This window comes from Pteronotus mesoamericanus, unplaced genomic scaffold (assembly GCF_021234165.1).
Source record: "Pteronotus mesoamericanus isolate MK-2021 breed Mesoamerican mustached bat unplaced genomic scaffold, CSHL_Meso_final contig_116, whole genome shotgun sequence".
NCBI lineage: Eukaryota > Metazoa > Chordata > Mammalia > Chiroptera > Mormoopidae > Pteronotus > Pteronotus mesoamericanus.
Genome location: NW_026555027.1, coordinates 40,397,867 through 40,417,972, shown reverse-complemented (window position 1 = coordinate 40,417,972; position 20,106 = coordinate 40,397,867). Strand labels below are relative to the sequence as shown.

Here is a 20,106-nt window from a genome sequence, read left to right as displayed (position 1 = left end):
ATACTGCTGTAGCCATCTTGGAAGAGGCAATCTGCCATAAAAGGAAAGAATGAAGTGTATTGAGTTCTGGTTCTGTTATTTACCAGAATAGTGTGATTTTAAGCAAGTAATTTTACTTCTCTTTGCATCATTTGTTCACCCTATTCTGAATTAGTTACCCTTTTTTATTTTATCTTTGGACAGTGAGCTCCTTGAAAGCAGCATCCACATTTGGTATTTTGTTTTGTTTTGTTTTTTAACAGTCCCATAATGCAAAGCACCAGCACATAGCTAGCGTTTAGTAAATATTTCTCAAACTTTATTTTTAAAAACTACTAGAGAGTTTCCCAGTAGCTTTTCACTACCTGTAGATGTGGCTAAAGGAGAAGAAACCCTCTCTGGAACCAAGTCACACTGCTTGTAGTTCACATTCCACATGCCACTCCTTTATCACATGACTTGTTGTCACATGGAATGTGAGGCAAGGCTCAAACCCCAGCACCCTCCCTGCTTCCCCACAACTGTGGTAAAGCAGCCCTCTAGTCACATGCCGCTCATTGCCCAAAGAGCAGCCAGGAGGCCTGCGAGAAATAAGCAGTCTCTGGGATGTTGACCTCGCAAAACCCTACTCCCAAAGTGGCAGCAAAGCCAGATTTGGTCTCCAAACCTTCAGTTTCTAGTGCACCTTAAGAGCAGTTCTTTGTTGTGAAGACAAATACCCACTGGGACCACAAATATAGTTAGAATCCCGTGAAACTTGGGTTCTGGAAAGGCATCTGCTTGCTAATGAATAGGCTAACGAAGCCTGCCCATTTTAGACAACGGGTTTTGCTGACTGTGCTTTAATACTCCATTTCTCTTTACCCCTCCTCAGAAGGGGAAGGATAGAAAGGAAAGAACAGAAAATTACCTTAGATTCTCTGTGAGAAATGGCTCTTGATTGCCTTCTGACATCCTGCTCAAGCCTTGTGTTGCATTACTACCAGCTTCCTGTGTCCTTTCCTCTCCTTCCCATCATTTCCAATTTTTCCTCCCCACATTTCTGCAGCTAATCTGCTGGCACGTTGTTTGGTGCGAGCCTCAGGCTATTTGCCCAGGTGGCTGCCAACATCTGCGGTGATGGTCGGCCCGTTAAACAAGGCAGCACGTCTCACCCAGAGGCAACCGGAAAATCTGCGTTGAGTGCTAGTACCAATTTTTTTTGTTTTTCAAAATAAAACTTCCAAAACGTCAGAACCACACAGTTTACAGTTTGTCACATTGCATCCTTTCTCTATCCTGGGAAATAATCCTTTTTATTTACAAATATAAAATAGCACTAACTGCCAATTCCTGAGTTCTTAATATTACAAATTCTAAGCACTTTGCATACATTGTTCCACTTAATCTGCACAACCACCCTAAGAGGCTTTTTACATTTTACAGACGAGGAAACTGAGTTAAAGAGGTCACATGACAAGGGGCATAGCCAGGATCCACCCTGTTCTACCTGATGCCAAAGCCCATGTGTTCTCTCTCCTTTTCTGTTTAGATTAAGAAAGGAGCACGCATGACAGGTCCATTTCTTGTCTCAATGAGATTTTATTCATTTTGAGCTTTCCTGTTTCACCCAATAAATCAATTCATTAATCGTGTTACAACCAGAGACCCTCACTCAGGGTTGTGAGAGACAAGAATTTATTGGGTCGACCCTCCATCTGATCTCTGAATCATCTTCACAGCACTCCTGGCATTGGTCATTCTGACAGTGTTTGAAGACTTCTAACGCTGGAGAACCCATCCTCCTGCGGAGGCAGCAGCCCCTTCCATTTTCAGGCAGCTTCCTGTCATGTTTGAGAGAAGGCTGTCCCCCTGGAACTGCCCTTCACGCCTCTTAGTTCCCTAATCTACACAACAAGGCTACGCCCTCGTGCTCAGCCCTCTCCCTCCTCCCTGCCAAGCCTTGCTTCACTAGGCACACTGCTTCAGAAACAGGGTCACTCTTGCCCTTTCACTCTTGCCCGTGTCGACTCCTTTGTCAATGACCCCTCATCCTGTGGGACACCTGGGACTGCGCCCAGAGCTCAGACTCATTCTGACCCAACTAATTCTGACCAACCCATCCTTGATCAGGGTGCTGCACGTCTCTGGTTGCAGCCACAGGTTAAATGTGTCCGTCGGGCAGCCATATGAAATCCTCAACTAACACTGAGCTCTTTGCCAACAAGAGATGTGGTGAGTGGGGACAGCTTAGCCACTCTTCACCAGCTACTGGATCTTAGGGTGATGAGATCCCAAACAGACTGCACATAATTTCACTTCCACAAAAATGGTTTGTGGTGACAAATGCTTGACCTGACCTTGCACAGTGACTTTTCATTCCTCAACGTGCAAGGGCTGCTCTCTTTCCTTCTGCACATATAGAACAGGTTGGTTGGTTGCTTTTTAGAGTTTTGATCCAGCAACAGTTAATCAATGGATGTCTAAAGAGGCAAGTAGAAAGCCCGACTCCTGGCAGGCAGAATTGGCATGCAGCCTCACATCCATCAGCTCTTTCACAACATAACCCCAGGATCTTTCTGATCAATAGTTATGTTGATTACAAAGTTAAAAGTATCTCTGTTTTAACTCAAGGATGTCCAAAACAGGCTGGTAAGTGGGGATTGATAATATATTGCTATCCTGAACTATTCCTGGTTCTAATTTACTTATTTTCTTATTCTTTATAGTTTAATATAATTAATATTTTTGACATGATTCTTATAGAAACTATTTATTTTCTAATTTTACAAACAAAAAGTGAAGGGAAAATGTCAAATATAATTTGGAGAAAATGCTTTAAGGTATAATTTTTGGAAATCAGTGAACAGGCTTCCTTTCCCCTTTCTCTGACCTTCTGACTCAATGTGCATAGATGAAGAAGCCGTGAGCTATTTGCCCAATAAAGCCAGTCTTCTCACTTTACAAATAAGGAAAAAGAATGTACAGCGGGGTTAAAATGACTTGCTCAAGTTCACAGGGGTAATGGCACTTGCTAACCCATACCTCTCTCATTCCAAACCACTAACACAGAATATCTGTGTTGAAGGAATTCAGAGAGGCAAGAAATTGCTCTAGTGTGGGATCATTGGAGAAAGTAAAACTGAAAAGTCAGCGTTTTTAAATCAAATCTTACCTTTACTCCAAAATAATGCATGCTAGTAGAGGAAAATTTGGGAAATACTGAAATGTACAGAGAAAAGTGATGGGGCAAATCACTCCTGATCTCATCCCGCGAAAGCAGGGCTGGGGGTGCTTCCTCGGCGTATTATTTGTTATTTTCTATCATTTTGATCATATTACTTATCAAGAAACATTATAACCCCAGTTATGAAGGCCACTTTTGCCATACTTTCCTCCTAGTTTTTAATAATTAGTTAGAAGGGAAAGATTTAAATGGCAAAAGGAAAGATATCTGGAAGAGGACATATATTTACAGCAAATTTAAACACCAAATATAGATGTGTACTTGAGCTTTGAGGCTGTGGGTGATTTCTGTTCATTTTTCATATTTTTCAATGCTACAAAAACACTAATAAGAACAACTACTTTCTATGCCACAGATACATTTTCTCATTTAGCCCTCCTAACAACCAACCAAGACGACTGTTTCATATCTTCATTTTAGAGATAAGGTAAATTAGACTTAGCGAGGTAAAATCTTGCAGAAGGTCAGCGATGGAGCCAAAATTTGTTCGCAGGTTCATCCGAGGAGAAAGCTCCTCTCTAAACCATCATACTGCATATCCCAAGTTTCTTTTCATGAATTCCCACCATTGTTACAATAAGAAAGCAATTTTTAAAAATGAAAGTAGTTTGCAAACACTAGATCATTTCTGGTGTAAGCAGGTAACTTATTTCCTGTAGAAAATAAAAAACAACCTACCAAAACCCCAGAACAACTAAGAAAATTGGCAATATATTAAATCCCCTCAGTCCTGTCTAAAATGTTTAAAATTCAAATATGACTCAGGTTTCTCTGAAATTGATTAGAAATAGAAAAAAGAAGCAGTGTTAATTGCAGTTACGTGAATAAAGTCTGGATTTTGAGACGGGATGAAAATTGATTGTGCTAAAAGTAGTCTTCTGTAATTAAATGAAACTGCGCTGTGCACTTTAATTAGTCAGAACTTATTCTAAGTGGTAACAGTAAGTCCTGGTGTATCTCATTAAATGAGAGCCTGGCAGCGCCTCCCCCCCGCCCCCCCGCCCCCCCACCGCCAGCAGAGGTTCGTCTGTTTTCCACAGCAGTCTTGTTTAATGCATCCACTGCTCTAATTTGAAACTGCAGGAAAGGTGAGACGTCCTTTTGTAACCCAGATGTGCACATTATAAAATCCTTCTCACTCTTTCATTCAGAAGACTTGTAATAGCTTTACATTTTAGGGACTCTTACTGCCTTACAAAGTACTGGGAGTCATTGGCATTTCACATTACCCACCAGGGGGCTCGGCAAAGTCAGTAAACACTGTAAAATTCACTTGACAGGTTTGTCTTAGTGTCTATGAAGACAGCTTGAGCCTGCATCTTTGAAAAGCGAGTCAAGACGGGCAATGAGCCCCCAAACTTGTCTCCAAACTCCTCAGTATCTAAATGTTCAGGTTTCACGGTACTTAAAAAGGAAAGCTGATTTATTTTTTATTGTGGCTTTTCACCTTTATTATTATAAAATCCATGCAAAGTCAGAAAATACAGAAAAATGTATAGAAGCAAAAACAGGACCCATCATCCCTTCATGCAAAGAGATTACTCCTAACATGGTAGCATATTTCCTTCTAGTCTTTTGTCTGGCTGTTGTTTTGTGTATCTGAGATCATTCTGTTTGCACAGTTTGGCATTCTGCTAGAAAGACTCACTGAAAAAGAAATTTTGAATTGTATTCCTAATGTTAACTTGGATAAGTGGTGGCCTTCCTTGAGGGAACGCTGACAGGACCCATTTCAATGGCAGGAATGAGGACGCTGGATATAACACAGGAAAAGAACAGGACCTGATCTCTATTTACTTTATTATTTCTTTCTTTCTTTCATTTAATCTATTAATTATTTAATATGTATTTCTTTATTTATTTGTTTAAATTATTTATTTAATGTTTATTTAGCGCATTGGGTTTGCCTTTATTCCCTGAATATGTGTATGCAGAAGAAATAAGGTTATATTTATCACTCAAAGCCACTTTAAAGAAAAGTTCCGGCCACAGCACAGCCACCACCCCAGCATGAGGGTGCAGTGGAGGGTGAGTCTGGGGGAGGGGACCAAAAAGCGAAGGGCAACCTCAAGTCAAGTTGATGGTGTGTCACAAATCTCAGGACTGAGTATCACAGAAATGAGATTTGCAGGTAGAGTGTGGAGGTCAGTCCCAGACTCAGGTGTTCAGGAAATACCCATTTCTTTGTTTTCTTTAAACAAAATAAAGTGGTTTCCAAGGATCTCTCTTACCACACTGGCGAGGAAAACTTAGTCTCGGACACCTAGTCTGGAAAGCCGATGTGCTGCCAGAAACCAAGGACAGAGTCTGCGCCCTCTTATTTGTCATGCTGACTGCTGACAGCCAGCCAGGCCCCAGGTGGTCCCTTGAAATTCGATTTTCCTCTATTTCTCTGATGCGTGGAGATCAGAGTTGAAGTCAGCCTGGCTCCCCCAGGCATACCCTCTGTCAGGCCCTTGGGGGTCAGTCTAATTTGCCAGGGAAATAAATACCTGACAACCAAGCACCAGTCTCCCACTCATCTCAGAACATACCACCTTCTTCCTTCCCCGCTCCTGGAAAGCTTCCCTTCCTCTCTGAAGTTCTTTAAGATCCTTGCCCCTTTTTCCTCTCCCCAGGACACCTAAACCGCTCTTTTCGGGCTACGACAGAAGTCAACCTGGGACAGAGCTTGCAGAAAAATTCCGCTTCCACCCAGAACACAAACCTCCTCTAAAGAACAAATGGCTAGGTTTCCCTTTTGAAAGATACAAAAGAAAATTATAAAGAAAGAACGTAGTATTTTTTTTAAAAAAAAAAGTCATCCTGCCATAGAAAAGACCCTGAAGAGAACTCAGTCAAGTTCACAGCCAAAGCCAGGACCCTTCCTTCTTTAGCCCGAGGAGGCAGTTTGTCAAGAGGCGATGAGCTTGGCCTTGGAAGCAAGACTAAAGGCCAGACCCTGTGCGACCCTAGCTTTGTGACCACAACCCTCTAGGCTCAGTTTTCCGCCAGCACAGTGCTTGGCACACAGTAGGGTCGACTGATACGACTTTCCTTGTGCCTAGCCCAGCGCCTCCCCACGTCACCGCTCGGCCCATCTCAAAGCTGTTGTTCTAACTCCTCAGCTCCTAGGAGCAACCGCAGGGAAGCCCACCCTTCCTAAATTGTGTGTCTGGTACCCCCACTTGAAGTTGTTCAAGTAATAGATTTTTTAGCTGAATTCAGTACAGATGATCCAGGCCCTTCAGAGGCAGCTGGAGAAACTCACAATTAATCCAGTTCAACACTCTGACCACTGAGGACCCTCTGAAAGCTCTTCAGCCATGAGTATCATTGGATATGGCCGGTTTCAACATTTTATTCCCCCTTGGGACTCATTTTAGTCTATAAGGAAAACTGCCTTTATGGAAATAAATGAAATGATATATAGCATATTCTCTAATCCATCTTGCTTCATTTTTCCTGTCTCCTAGTCAGATACAGAGTTTTGGGATAAGATGCAAGCAGAATGGGAAGAAATGGCCCGGAGGAACTGGATATCCGAAAACCAAGAAGCCCAGAATCAAGTTACCGTCTCAGCTAGCGAGAAGGTGACCAATTCTCTTCTTATTCATGCTGACAGGTTTTCTCAACCTCATTGGATCATATAATTATAAATTAGTTGATAATTATTTTGGGAAAAATCCAAGAATCAAACAGATAATTGAACATCAATAGGACCTAGAAGAAATCATGCAATGTATGAAAGCAGCAAAGCCGGAATGGAATACCCTTATCTTTATTAATGTTAATAGGGGTGTTTGGCAGCCCGCCAGTGCTTGGATCCTGACTGCTGGCCAGTTACCTGAACTAACCGACCTTGAGGGTGGGTTGCAACAAGACCTGGGCTAATCCCACAATGCTTTTTGCCAGTCAGGTATGTGAACCGTGTCAATGAGCTAACAGAAGAGGTATCAATGTGCAGGGGAGTGAAGCAGGGCTTAGGGCTGTGTTGCACAGGTGGTCATTATACAGCTAGCGAAGAGACTCAGTGGAAAAGATAGGCTTCCCACAACCAGACCAAGTCCCAAGAGGATTCCTCAGAGCTATTTCCTTGACATGTGCCCCAGCAAAAGAGCGCGGCGAACGACCAGCCAAATAACCCATGAAGTCCCCGTTGCCCTTGGATTTACACTTTCAAAAACAGTTTGGGGAAGAGGGGGAAACCTTGAGAAATAAGTTTAAATGACTTGAAAGAGATGTAGAACTTTTGTACACTGGGAAGGGGTTATCATATACGGTTTATTCCTGTATTATGGTTTTTGTGGAGGAAGTCTCAATAATATTTAGTTCTGGATAATCTAATCTACATAGTTATCAAAATGCCTTTCTCTTCCCAGTATTCGGTGCCTCTCAGTAGGCCAGAACAACCATGTCCTTAGAAATAACTGTCTTTAAAGGAAAAAACAAAAACAAACACAGAACTAAGTAAGGACACGGACTCCGACCACCGGACTCCGAGCTACGTCCCTGCCCCTGGGGCTGGGCGGGGCCCTGCGCTGCTCGCCCCCACGTCCCAGCGCCGATGCACAGGCTCGGCGGCTTTTGATAAGGGCTTTTGTCTTTATGAAGGTCTCCATTCGATCTATTTTAAAACCTCAGTAGCATCCTCAACAGACTAGCTTAATTGTATCTATCACATTAGAAAGATTTTACGATAATCTATGCTAGCTAATGTTGCAAAAAATAAGATCTCTCAGGTATTACTCATGAGAGTTTAAAGTAGTACATACCTTCTCAAAAACAATTCAACTACACTTATCAAGGGCCTCAAAATAGTTCATAGCTTTTAGTCTAATAAATCCCTCCAGAAGTCTACCTTAAAGTAACAATCAATGCAGACAAAGATTTGAGCATGAGGCTTTTACTGTATCTTTATCTATGAAAAAAAAAATGAAAGTAATCTGAAAGTCCATCAATAGGGATCTGATTAAATAAATTTTAACATAATATAAATAATTATAATAACTAAAACTAAGTGGAACTTAGGCTGCAAAACTGCACATATAGTATGAGCTTATTTGTTTAATTTATATAGTCATAGAAAACTGCTAGAAGATTATTGGTACAATCTGCAATTGTTAAATTTTTACAATAAAAGAAGATCTATAACTTTAGAATACACATTCTATGTGGGCGATATAGCCTCCACTGGGGCAAACGCTGGTTTGAGGCGTGGGAAAGCAGACAATAGCTTAGATAGTGCAATGGTTTGCAGCCCCCTAACAGGCCGCAGCACGTAAGGAGATGTGCAGCACACAGCATCGTCACTGCAGGGGAGTGGGTGGCAGCACAAAGCTAAGATACGTGCAGAAGCCCAGTATTTTCAAAATCTTGGGGGGGCGGGGCAGACAGGGAATGGCTAAAACAAAATGAACAAAAGAAAAATCAGAAGGAAAACAAACTCCACAATATTAGCAGTGATCATATTTAGGGTGTCCTTTGTTTCTTTTTATATTATTCAATAACAAAATCTAAAATTTATACAATTAAAATATCCATTCATAATAAGGGGAAAACAGTAACTGCATTTTTTCCGATGCTGACACTATTACAGATGCCCCCATGCCCCTTCCTTTGCCCCCTCCGCCCAGTCCTCAGTCCCCCAGGAACGGAAATGTAAAGGGATAATTGTATGTTATGTATATAAAATAGAATTTCACCATGATAAAAACATTTATTAAAAATTTTAAAAGAAATTTAATTGCAATTAATATATTAATTTAAATAAATTAAGTTAATTTAATTACAATTCAGAAAGAACTTACTGAATGTAAGAATGACGAGATAAATGAGCGGGTCTGTGTTGGCCCTTCTCTGTTGTAGGGCTACTACTTCCACACCGAAAACCCATTCAAGGACTGGCCCGGTGCGTTTGAAGAAGGCTTGAAACGGCTGAAGGAAGGGGACCTCCCGGTCACCATCCTGTTCATGGAGGCGGCAATTCTTCAGGACCCTGGAGATGCGGAGGTGTCATTTCCCTTTCATCCTACGGGGCTCAGAATGTGGCTGCATGTGCTACTGAGGGACAGAGGGGACACAGAGCTCTACTGAGTGGGAGTTTCATCCAGTCATGGTTCTCAAAGGAGTTAACCTGGTTTAGAGTGATACGACCCGTTTCCTAACCAAATCTGCAGTAGCTATCTATGGTGCCCAAAAACAAAAGGCGGGGACAGGAAATGAAAAACCAAAATTGCCTACCTGGAAGCTCAGCAGCAGTTTGCAGGGGGCAGTGGGCGGTCTGGTCCCAGTCTAGAGCCACAGCGTATGTCACCATTGATTTATTCACTCTGCATCCACTGAACACACGTTACGACCCAGGACTTGTGCCACACACTGGCTTAGAACAATGAAGAGCTGGAAAATGGAACCAATGAAAGGACACGTTTAGTGGTCTGTCTGGAGGGACAAGTAAAGGAATCAGTGCAGTGTCATAAATGCATATGTACCAAAGGCTAGGAGAGCAGAGAGCAAGGCCACTGACTCAGCCTTCCACTACCAGAGAGTCCGAAGCTGAGTTTTCAAGGACAGAGGATTGATCAAAGACAGCAGAGGAGCTGAATTGTTGTTTTGAGGGAGTGGTTCCTGGCTGAGCAGAGAGACCTGAAACATTGGGTCTGGGGGAAGAGGGAAGTAGAGAACGGCAGGACTGGAGGCAAGAAGAGTTAGGCAAACGTTTGAACTTCATCCTGAAAGCCATAAGAGGAACCGCTAGGAAAGAGCCTGTTATAAAACCTATTTCTCTGAGGTGGGAAGGGTGTTTGGAAATGAGGCTGGGAGACCATGAAAGAGGCTTCTGCACCCCTGCCTTGGTCCGCTACACTTCCAAACCTGTGAAAGCCCGTCGTAAGATAGTGGTAGGTCTGAAGTCTTCTTCTGTAGTTTGTGATTTTCAGAAAGCAAAAGGGATATTTCCAAAGGAATTAGAGAATTTTAGGATGGAGTATGTATGGCGCTGAGAAGGCAGCATAGAATCACAGTTAAGCTTCTGGTCTGCCGTCCTGGGTGGGTTTGCTGCGCTGCTGGTTAGCTGCGAGCCGTGTGGTCTGGAACAAGTCATTTAAACTCCCTAAGCTTCCGTTTCCTCACATGTAAAGTGGAAAGCACAATTATAATAACTTTCTCATTGGGTTTTGTAAGGGTTAAATTAGTTCATACAAATAAAGTGCTCAGTCCAGTGTCTGGCACATCAGCATTTAGCCTTTATTACTGCTTTCGGTTAGTTTGTGTCAAAAGAACAAGTACACTGATCGCTAAAGCCCCTGGTATCTTGTTAGTCAAAATATTGACAGTGAAATGTGGTTGAACTGAGAGCTGAACCAAAGTATTAGAATTAAAAAAAAAAAAAAAAAACTTGAATCATTGTAAAAGAGAAAATCATTGCATTAATAGAAACATACAGGCCACCCCACCCCCTCACACACACAAATAACAATGCCATCTCACATTTCTAAATGCTGTTTTCACGTATGTTATATCATTTGACACAACAGCTCTGGGAGGTTTTTAAAAAGTATATGTTATTATCCCAGATTAATGAATGAGAAAATTCGGACACTTTGTTACAATGGATCCTACAGCGGGACCCAGGGCTTTGACTCTGTGTGGACCCCAATGCTAAGATGACAGACGACCTGTGGGCAATGAAAATGGCGTGATGCCCACAGCTCAGGAAGAGGCCCTCAGAGAAAGGCTGCTTCGTCGGTCTTTTCTTAAGAAGCATTCCATGAACAGAGAGTGAAATAAAAATAAAGGCGGCTGTGTGTACATTTGCAAGATTTAAAAGAATCACTGATATTCGGGGGAGGGGGGAATAATTAGTACTTTTATGAGTTTGTATGGTGTGTGTAATAATTACCCAAAAGGGAAAAAGCTGATTCAATTTTATAGCACGTTAAGGCGCTCTATGTGTTTTCATAGTTTGTTTCAAAATATCCATTGCACTGATTCTCAAAGGTGGGAGAGTTAAGCACTGCCCAAGCCTTTTAAATCCCTAAGACTCAGGTGCACCCCTACCCCTAGCAACTCTGAGGACAATGTGGATAATGAGAGGAGTTTTTGATGTGCATTGCTCTTGTAATGATGTGAGAATTATCGTTCTAATAAGTACGTAAGTAGGAATTTTTTTGTATTAAAAAATGTCATTCTAGATATAAAAAAACTATCTGCTTGAAGACATTCGTCACATATTTACAATAGCACGGGATTGGAAACAGCCTCAGAGCAATAAGGGAACTGGTTGAGTAAATAATGCAGTGCCCATTCAACAAAATTTAAAGTAAAAATTATAGGTAGGGAAATTTCGTGAAACCAGAAAAAAGTGCTTATGATGCAATATAAAGTGTAAGTGTAGGCTTTAAAATTATATATACTATTTTGCATTTCCTATTTTATGCATTTTAACAGCAATTATACAGGGTGGGGCAAAACTAGGTTTATAGTTGTTCATATGGAAAATAATACCAAAACAATAACACAAGAACAAACTCTGTAGGTCACATACTCAACATTGTAAACCTACTTTTGCCCCACCCGGTGTTAGGGCAGCGTACACATTTGTAAGGGGCTTCGTTTTGTTTTCCCTACTTCCTAAATTTCCTGTCACCTCTTTAATAACAGCTTGACTTTCACTTTTACAAGTTGATTCTGTTTTGTGCATCTTGAGATTTCTTATTGTAAAATTCAGACTATTTAGCTATGTTTCTGGGCTATTTTTTTACCTTTTTTCCTCACAAATGCATATTTTCATCTTACTGTTTTAAGATACCTAATATCTCAGAAACTCAGATGTTCCCATGGGTCACGGTAAAGAATAAACACCGGGAGTTTGTAAATAAAGATGGAGGATCTTGACCCAGATGTCACAAAAGAGTCTGAATGAAGAAATGAATGTAGTATTTTTTTTCCTTTTACAAGACTCTCACATCTGAGACAAGCTGCTCTGCATAGAGGGCTCTGTTGCAGGTAAACAAACCAACTACTGCACAGGAGTGATTCTGCTTCCTCTTGCAACGTTGACATCAGTTGTTTTTTGTAGGCATGGCAGTTCCTCGGGATAACCCAGGCAGAGAATGAAAATGAGCAAGCAGCTATTGTCGCCCTCCAGAGGTAGATGAAGCTAAGTGCAAAATCACGGGACTGGTGGACGCTTGTTAATGGACCGCCTCTTGTTTCCGATTTATCTTTTGACCTTTAAATATATTGCAAAGAATTTGGCCAGAATAAGTGCTGAGATGCTGCATATGACTTACACTTAGCTCTGAAAAACAAGAACTTATGAAGAAATAATGTTCCTAAATCACAGTATTTGGCCATTTACAAATCAATTGACCTTCGTCTGCACGGAAGAGTCTATGCTAAAAAGCAGTCATGAAATAGACTCATTCTATAAATAGTTCATTTTAAGTTCCTGTCTTTCTGAAGCATCTGAAAGTTTACGTCAGAAAAAAAAAAATACATACTCGAAATAATCTCAATGCAATTTTAGCTCCTGGTGTCTACAGAGCGCCTCCCAAGAGATTTTCAGCAAGCTGCAAGTATCGCCCCTGAGCCCCTGACTAAAGCTCTGGGCTCCATGGGGTGGCTGTAGCTTCACACCATATTTGATTGGAGCCCCTATGTAAACCCTGAGGGGGGAAAAAAAACAGCCCCTACCAAAGAGGCTTCCACTTTCTCTACTCCTCCTTATTTATAAAACTGCTTCCTAAAGCACGGATATAGCTACCACCTAAGATTTGATACTCCAAGTCTTACCCAGGGGCGACCAGCATCGTCATCACCTGGGAGCCTGTGAGACCTGCACTGCCTCGGGCCCACCCCAGGCCCTCGGTTGCAGGGTCTGCATTTACCAGACCCCAGAAGGTTACCATGCACATCAAAGTTTGAAAAGCCCTTGCTAGAGGCCAGCGGAATAGCAAGAGGGGGAGTGGCTGAAGCCTGGGCCTCCTGTAAACCCACATCAATAGTCCAGAAACACGGGATTCCCCTCTCCTTTATGAAACACTGTTTAATCTTTCATCTCCGGGGGCCCAAATTTAATTCAAGTCAGTTTGCTTAGCGGATAAGGTGTATGTAATACAGTGATAGCAGAGCAGCATTGAAATAATGATATCCCCTACTTCTCATTAGATTAACTACTAATAAATTATGTGCAGGGATTAGCCACATTTTCTATAGTTTTAAAATCATTTCTTAAAATTACCAAACCTAACACGCATCAGGATGTGTTTTAACTTTCTTAAAAATATGCTTAGGTGCCTAGATGGACCTGGAGAGCTTTATGCTGACTGAAATAAGCCAGTCAGAGAAAGACAAATAAATATGCTATCACTTATATGTGGAATCCAATGAACAAAACAAAATTGAAACAGCCTCATAGACGCGGAGAACAGACTGACAGCTGTCCGAGGGGAGGGAGGCTGGGGGGCCGGGTGAAAGAGGTGAAGGGATTAAATTTACACAACAGCATGGTGATCACCAGAGGGAAAGGGGGGTGGGGGAGGTAGGAGAGGGTACAGGTGGGATAAACGGTGATGGAAGGAGACTTGACTTGGGGTGGTGAACACACAAAACAATATACAGATACCGTGTTATAGAACTGTACAACTGAAACCTATATAATTTTATTAACCAACGTCACCCCAATAAATTCAATAAAAAAAGAAAAATATATATGCCTAGATCCCAGTTTTCATGTAGATAATAAATGTGATATTCTCCAGGAGCTTAACATAAACTTAGCAATGCTTCTGTGCCATTTAATTAATAAAAACCTAAAATTTTCTAAAGAACTGCTCAGACTCTGGCTTCGGAAAAAAAAACCAAACAAACTGAAATTGGCTTCCCCCCACCCCCCACCCCTTCTTTCAGGTGCTTAGAATTGCAGCCCAACAACTTGAAAGCTTTGATGGCTTTGGCTGTGAGTTACACTAACACCGGCCATCAGCAGGATGCCTGTGAAGCTCTGAAGAATTGGATTAAGCAAAATCCAAAGTACAAATACCTTGTGAAGAGCAAGAAGGGATCTCCAGGCCTCACACGGAGGATGTCTAAGTCTCCAGTTGATAGGTATCCTTCCCCTTTAAGTACAGCCTTATACACAATTAATCAGTATAACGGTAATGCACGGGCCTCAGGCCCCGCCAGCACCCGTTCCCAGGTGGCTGCCAGAAGAGCAGCACTGATTGAAAAGACTGAGCTGAGATCAGAGCCAACCTTTGGACACATGGTCCACGCCGTGGGCACTCACAGACATTTATCTGAGTACCATACTTTAAAGCCAAATGCTTTGGACATATAATCAACCCAAAATAAATTATAATAAGTAGCAATGTGCCAAGTTTTATAAAGCCTGAGAAATAGGTGTGAGGAAAAATGGAAGTCCTTTCTTCTGGAATGTTGTTTCTATCAGCGATTAATCATAATATGTTCCACTCTTTCTCACTGAGGCCTGGGGACCCTCAGCCCTTGGGTATTCTACACTGGCACTCAGAAAGTCACTGGAACTGTCCTTTTTGTATCTGTTATGACAAAATATTTCATAATGATCAGGAGGTATTTTTACCATGCAGTATTAATCGTCCTTTCATTACGCTAAGATATTTTAAGCAAGATTTTTTAATTCTGTAATGTTCTCTTGGAACAGAGAACATAATAGTTAAGTCATTTATGTTCATACTATTTGGATTACAAATCCAATTTTTCCCTGGTAGCTCTGTCCTGGAAGGAGTGAAGGAATTATATCTGGAAGCTGCCCACCAGAATGGAGATATGATCGACCCAGATCTACAGACAGGTCTGGGGGTCCTGTTCCACCTGAGCGGAGAATTTAACAGAGCAATTGATGCATTTAACGCTGCCTTAACTGTTCGGCCAGAGGTGAGTGCTCAACAAGAGACCAAAAAGTTATCTATTAAAAAAAGATTTTTTTTTCCCACAGGATGCACTTTGTTCATTTTTGCTACACTTTATTTCCCTGCATCCAATGGTTTAAAGGGATCAGTACTAACAATATGCTACTGTGGCTGTTAGTAGTTAAGTACCTAAAATAGAAACATGAATTGCCTGACAGCATCAAATGGTAGCTGATGAATGAGAGTCATTTCACAAAGTAGTCCACAAAGATTTTTGAGTCCTTCACCACGTCATAGTCTCCGTCTGCAAGCACTGGGTAAATTTTTAGCCATCGTGCTGCTTCTGCGGGGAATGTGAGAATATCCTGTCATTGTGGCTTGTGCTGGTTGCCAGACCACTCTCATTTCCTCATCAGGACTATTCATTATGGAACCGTCTGGGGGCGACCTTGGCCAATGGAGACCGCAGCGAGGAAGCCGTGGAGGCCTACACGCGAGCGCTGGAGATCCAGCCAGGCTTCATCCGATCCAGATACAATCTGGGCATAAGCTGCATCAACCTGGGCGCCTACAGGTGAAGTATGGCAGCAAGCTGGGAGCCAAGAGCGCCGCTCAGGGCTGAGATCGGATAACCTGGAAGGTTGTTTGCTGCTAAAAGCATCTCCTTTTTAGGAGGCATCGTCCTCCTCCTGTTAAGGTTAAGCTTCGAAACTTCAGATCCTAAGGCCCGTTGAGGCAGGAACAATTGGCTTTCCTGCGTCTCAGTCTCTACAGAGCAGCAATCATATGAGTATTTTAGGAAATGTAGATGCCCAGGCCCCTCCTCTAGAAATTGTGATTCAGTCGGGTCGTTGGGATAAGTGTCTGAGTCTTTTAACACCCCCTCCCCGAGAGCAGCTCTTTGAGAAACTGAAATAGTCCAAACCATTTCCCAGGGAACAAAAAGAAAACTTTGGGAGTGTGGGTGGGGCAGGAGAATGACTTAAGAAGAGTCCAGGGACAGTCTGTGGCAGAGCTCCACCAAGAATCCAGGTCCTCTAAACCTAATTTACCAGTAAAGAGAGTAATAAAAATTTCTAAGGGAAACATTTTTAAATGGTGGGTTTATGGTACATAAAGCCTCTCTCCTCTCACGATTCATCATTATCACTCAGCTCGATATCCTCTCGTGTCTTTACCCCATCTATAGGGACCACAAAGGTCCTTTGTTTCTTTTGTGTAATCAAAGTGTGGGTGATTTTTTTCCTTCTTTCTTTTTCTGTTTTTTTTTAATTTTGTAAGTAAACAGGAATTACTTGCATTACTAGAAACAAAAGAACTAAATGTTAGTTTTAAACGCCGCCAAAAAAAAAAAAAAGTGCAAACCCTTTCTCATTCTCAGAAAGAGCCAGGCTTTTGGAATTAGACAAACTTGGGTTCAAGTCATAGTTTTGCCATTTATTCGTTTATGACACTGAACACATAACTTGGAGCCTCAGTTTCTTCACCTGCTTAAAAAAAGGAGGGGTAAGCAATGCCTACCCGGAAGGGTTCTTGTGCAGCTTAAGTGTAATTGCCTGGCACAGAGCAGATGCCCAGTGCTGGCAGGAGGAGAGTGTGAGTGTTACTGCCATCAGCATCAGTACCATCATTTTTATTATTTGGAGACGTCATCAAAGAGCTACATAACTGGATTGCATTCTTTTGACATCTGAAGAACTGCTGTTTCTGAACTGCATTTGGACATTGCGCTGCTGGCAAATATTGAGGCCTTAGAAACGAGTTGCTTCACTTATAACAAAGTGATTTTAGACAGAACATTCATTAATCACTGGATTATACTCTGTTCTCCAAAAGGATCTTGCTCAGGTCAAAACCAGGAAAAGTGAGTGACCCCTGAGCAACTGGTTTATTTGTGAGCATCGTGGAACGGGCAGCACGCTGTGGTCCTCACTGGCATCAGCTGTGCAGAGGACCCGACAGGACCAGGCTCCAACGCCTGACAGTGTCCATTTTGTATGTTAACTCCATTCTTGGCTTCGTCTGCTTTCCCTAACCCAATTTTATCTTTACTCCTTTTATTCACTTATTTTCTAGGTATGTTTTATGAAACACCTGAGGTCTTGTTTTCTAACAAGGAGAGATGTGAATCAATACATCCATTTACATGCATATATATTGGCATATTGAACTCGATTAAAGGAGGCTTTAACAAAGCTTCTGGATGAGTTTTTTTTTAATTATAACTTCTTAGCACAGTTAACTACTTAACTCTTTAATTTCTTAACTTCTTGTTTTAGTGTAGAAAACATACTTGAGGGGCCAATGAAACACTTTCTTGGCATTCACGGATATAAGCCTCAGCAGGGCAACTATTTGCTGGAGGCCCTGAAGGTCTGTGACAGGTAGACTCAGGTAGCTCTGTGGTGGTGTGAACTTTCTGTCCTCAAGCAGGCAGTCTCCTGTACCAAAGCAAGTCAGTGTTAGGTTTGCTGGATGAAGCGCAAATGCACAATTCAATTCGAATTTCATATAAACAGTAAATATGTTTTTAGGGTAAGTATTTTCCAAGTATTGCATGGGGCATACTTATACTGAAAATCATTTGTTGTTTATATGAAATTCAAATTTAACTGTGCATCTTGTATTCCTTTTGACGAAATCTGTCCATCTGGATCAAATAGCAACTTTGGAACATCTCGGCTAAGCTCGGTGGGTCTTAAATTGTTGCACTGGATATGGGAAATCTTGTGCAGTGGTTAACATCATGCATTTTTTCCTGAAAAAAGAGACCACATGAGACCTAAACCTTAAATGAATTCTGAAAATAAATTTAACTTGAGGTGTAAACATATGTGTACGAAATAACAACCCTTAATAGAAATACAACTCAGAAGAGAGCCAGGAGCTGGTACAAATACTTCAGTACCCACCAGAGTCCGGGACCTCTCCCTCAAGAACTGTAGGTGTGAGTGTATGAGCTGTCTCGCTCACTGTATGTCATCTCACGCTTTCTCTAAAGAGTTAAAAGCAAGCCCTACCCTAGTACTGTATACAGTTGAGACAAGGAGAGGAAATTGTTGGTCTGAAACTTGGGTGTAGCTTAAAATGCTACCCGTTTGTCAGTCAGAGCTCCAGAGTAGAGCTTAGACCAATGAATCTTAACCATTTCAAAAGTGAGAGCCCCTTTTTAATGAAAAAAGAAATCTCATCCCCTTTGACAGTAATACAGAGCGGGGCAAAAGTAGGTGTACAGTTGTTTATGTGGACAATAATCGAATAATTCATCATTCGATAATTAATAAATAATACAAGAACGAACTCTGTTTCATGTAGTCACAACTGTAAACCTAGGGGTTCAAGCCTCGGTGCTCTGATAACAAGCTCTGCTGAACCCGGGCTGCTTTTCACATTTCTGTCGCTAATAGGAAGGGTTAGTTAGACCCCTTACTTTCTGAGTAAAGCCAGATGCTTCCTTTCAACCCTAGTTGTATAAACCACAACTGCAAATGGATTACATCTTCAGATCATTCCTGCAGTAGGGGAAGGGCGAATGCATTAAAGAGTTAGCAATGGTTTGGCCATTGTTCTTTTTCTCCCACACGACATTCCTAAAATAAAAGTTGCTTTGCTTTTTTCTTTCTGATTTCACTACACGTAACAATGACTTTTCATGTAAGAATCATGAGAATCAGAAAGTTGTTCATCTGATGATCCAAAACACCACAGAAAGGTGATTTAGGATCTAAGACTAAAACAACTTAATCCATTATTATTGTCTTGTTTGCTGATTCTGAAATCTGTAGTATCTTTAAGAGCCTGTTTTTCTCTCCTTTTAGAGAAGCAGTCAGCAATTTTCTCACTGCCCTCAGTCTACAGAGAAAGAGCCGGAACCAGCAGCAAGTGCCGCACCCGGCCATCTCCGGGAACATCTGGGCTGCCCTCAGAATCGCGCTTTCTCTGATGGACCAACCGGAACTCTTCCAGGCGGCTAACCTCGGTGACCTGGATGTCCTCCTGAGAGCCTTCAACCTGGATCCTTGAAGGAACAGAAAAATAATAATAATAATCCCTTGTCTGTATACATCACTGAGAAATGCAAACCTATTTTATTATTAATTCTAAAAAGGTGAAACCAGATGTTTGAAATGCCGTGGCGATAAAACCCAAGGGAATTCCTACAGACAACACCCAGTCTCTGTTCAGATCCAAAGCACAAAATGTTATATAGAGAGTCAAGGTCAGGCTTGAAAGAAGACTCAAGAGGCTCAAGACAAACCAAGATAAAGCAACTATGTGAATACCCTTTTCACAAGCTGCAAGCTTATCGCAAAACATCTTTGGGTTTTTGTCCCCACTTGTGGCTGATGACACATCTAAGGAACTTGCTGGTGGGACACCTGGAGAAAGCACTGCCTCGGATCAGGGAATTCTGACTATTTCTGAACTGTCCCCTGAAGTCCCCCCGTTTAGAAGACTGAACATAGTTTGGGCCAAGGCGCATGCACAAATATTAACTCAACTAAAGAGAGGCATTGCTTAAACCTATTCCAGTTTTAACTTCTACTGTAGCTTTTTGATTCCAGAGAAGGAGCTTTGCTGGCAAAAGCAGTTTTTGCACTAGAAATTTTTGCTGTTCCCAATCAAAACATTTTTGGGACTGTATATATGCACTTTAATAATATCTTATTTATGCCTTGCTGGAGTTCTGTTTTGTTGCTCCAATTTTTAACTTGGGGGTGAAAGGTTTGAGAACTCAGACTTGTTAGATCAATGGACCAAAATAAAAATTCCTGAAAATAGTTTTTTCACAGTGTAGGGTTTTGAAGAGTGTTTTTCTTAAAGCAGGTATGACATAGGGTACAAATATGCAAACACAGATCTTTTTCATGTGCTGTCTGGGACTGTATGAACTTAAACAAGAGATAAGATACCGTCTCTTCATGCACTGTCTGCAGGGCAAAAGTGTGAGGATATCATGATTTCTATTGAGTTAACATTAATTAACTTGCTTAAATATCATATTTTACTTGCTCACTAACTGCCCTG

The 20,106-nt window shown here is 41.6% G+C and overlaps 1 protein-coding gene across 5 annotated transcripts in view; it reads left to right on the top strand.

The window, feature by feature from the left end:
* Positions 1–19,556, top strand: part of PEX5L (peroxisomal biogenesis factor 5 like) — a 152,932-nt gene extending 133,376 nt beyond the window's left edge. For all 5 annotated transcript variants that reach the window (XM_054580929.1, XM_054580932.1, XM_054580918.1 and 2 more), the window contains 7 exons: positions 6,661–6,777; positions 9,053–9,196; positions 12,264–12,334; positions 14,096–14,293; positions 14,938–15,103; positions 15,495–15,652; positions 18,897–19,556. In XM_054580929.1, the coding sequence (XP_054436904.1) occupies positions 6,661–6,777; positions 9,053–9,196; positions 12,264–12,334; positions 14,096–14,293; positions 14,938–15,103; positions 15,495–15,652; positions 18,897–19,101 (1,059 nt within the window). In that variant the 3' untranslated portion in view covers positions 19,102–19,556. The remainder of the gene's footprint in view (positions 1–6,660; positions 6,778–9,052; positions 9,197–12,263; positions 12,335–14,095; positions 14,294–14,937; positions 15,104–15,494; positions 15,653–18,896) is intronic.
* The last annotated feature ends 550 nt before the right edge of the window (positions 19,557–20,106 follow it).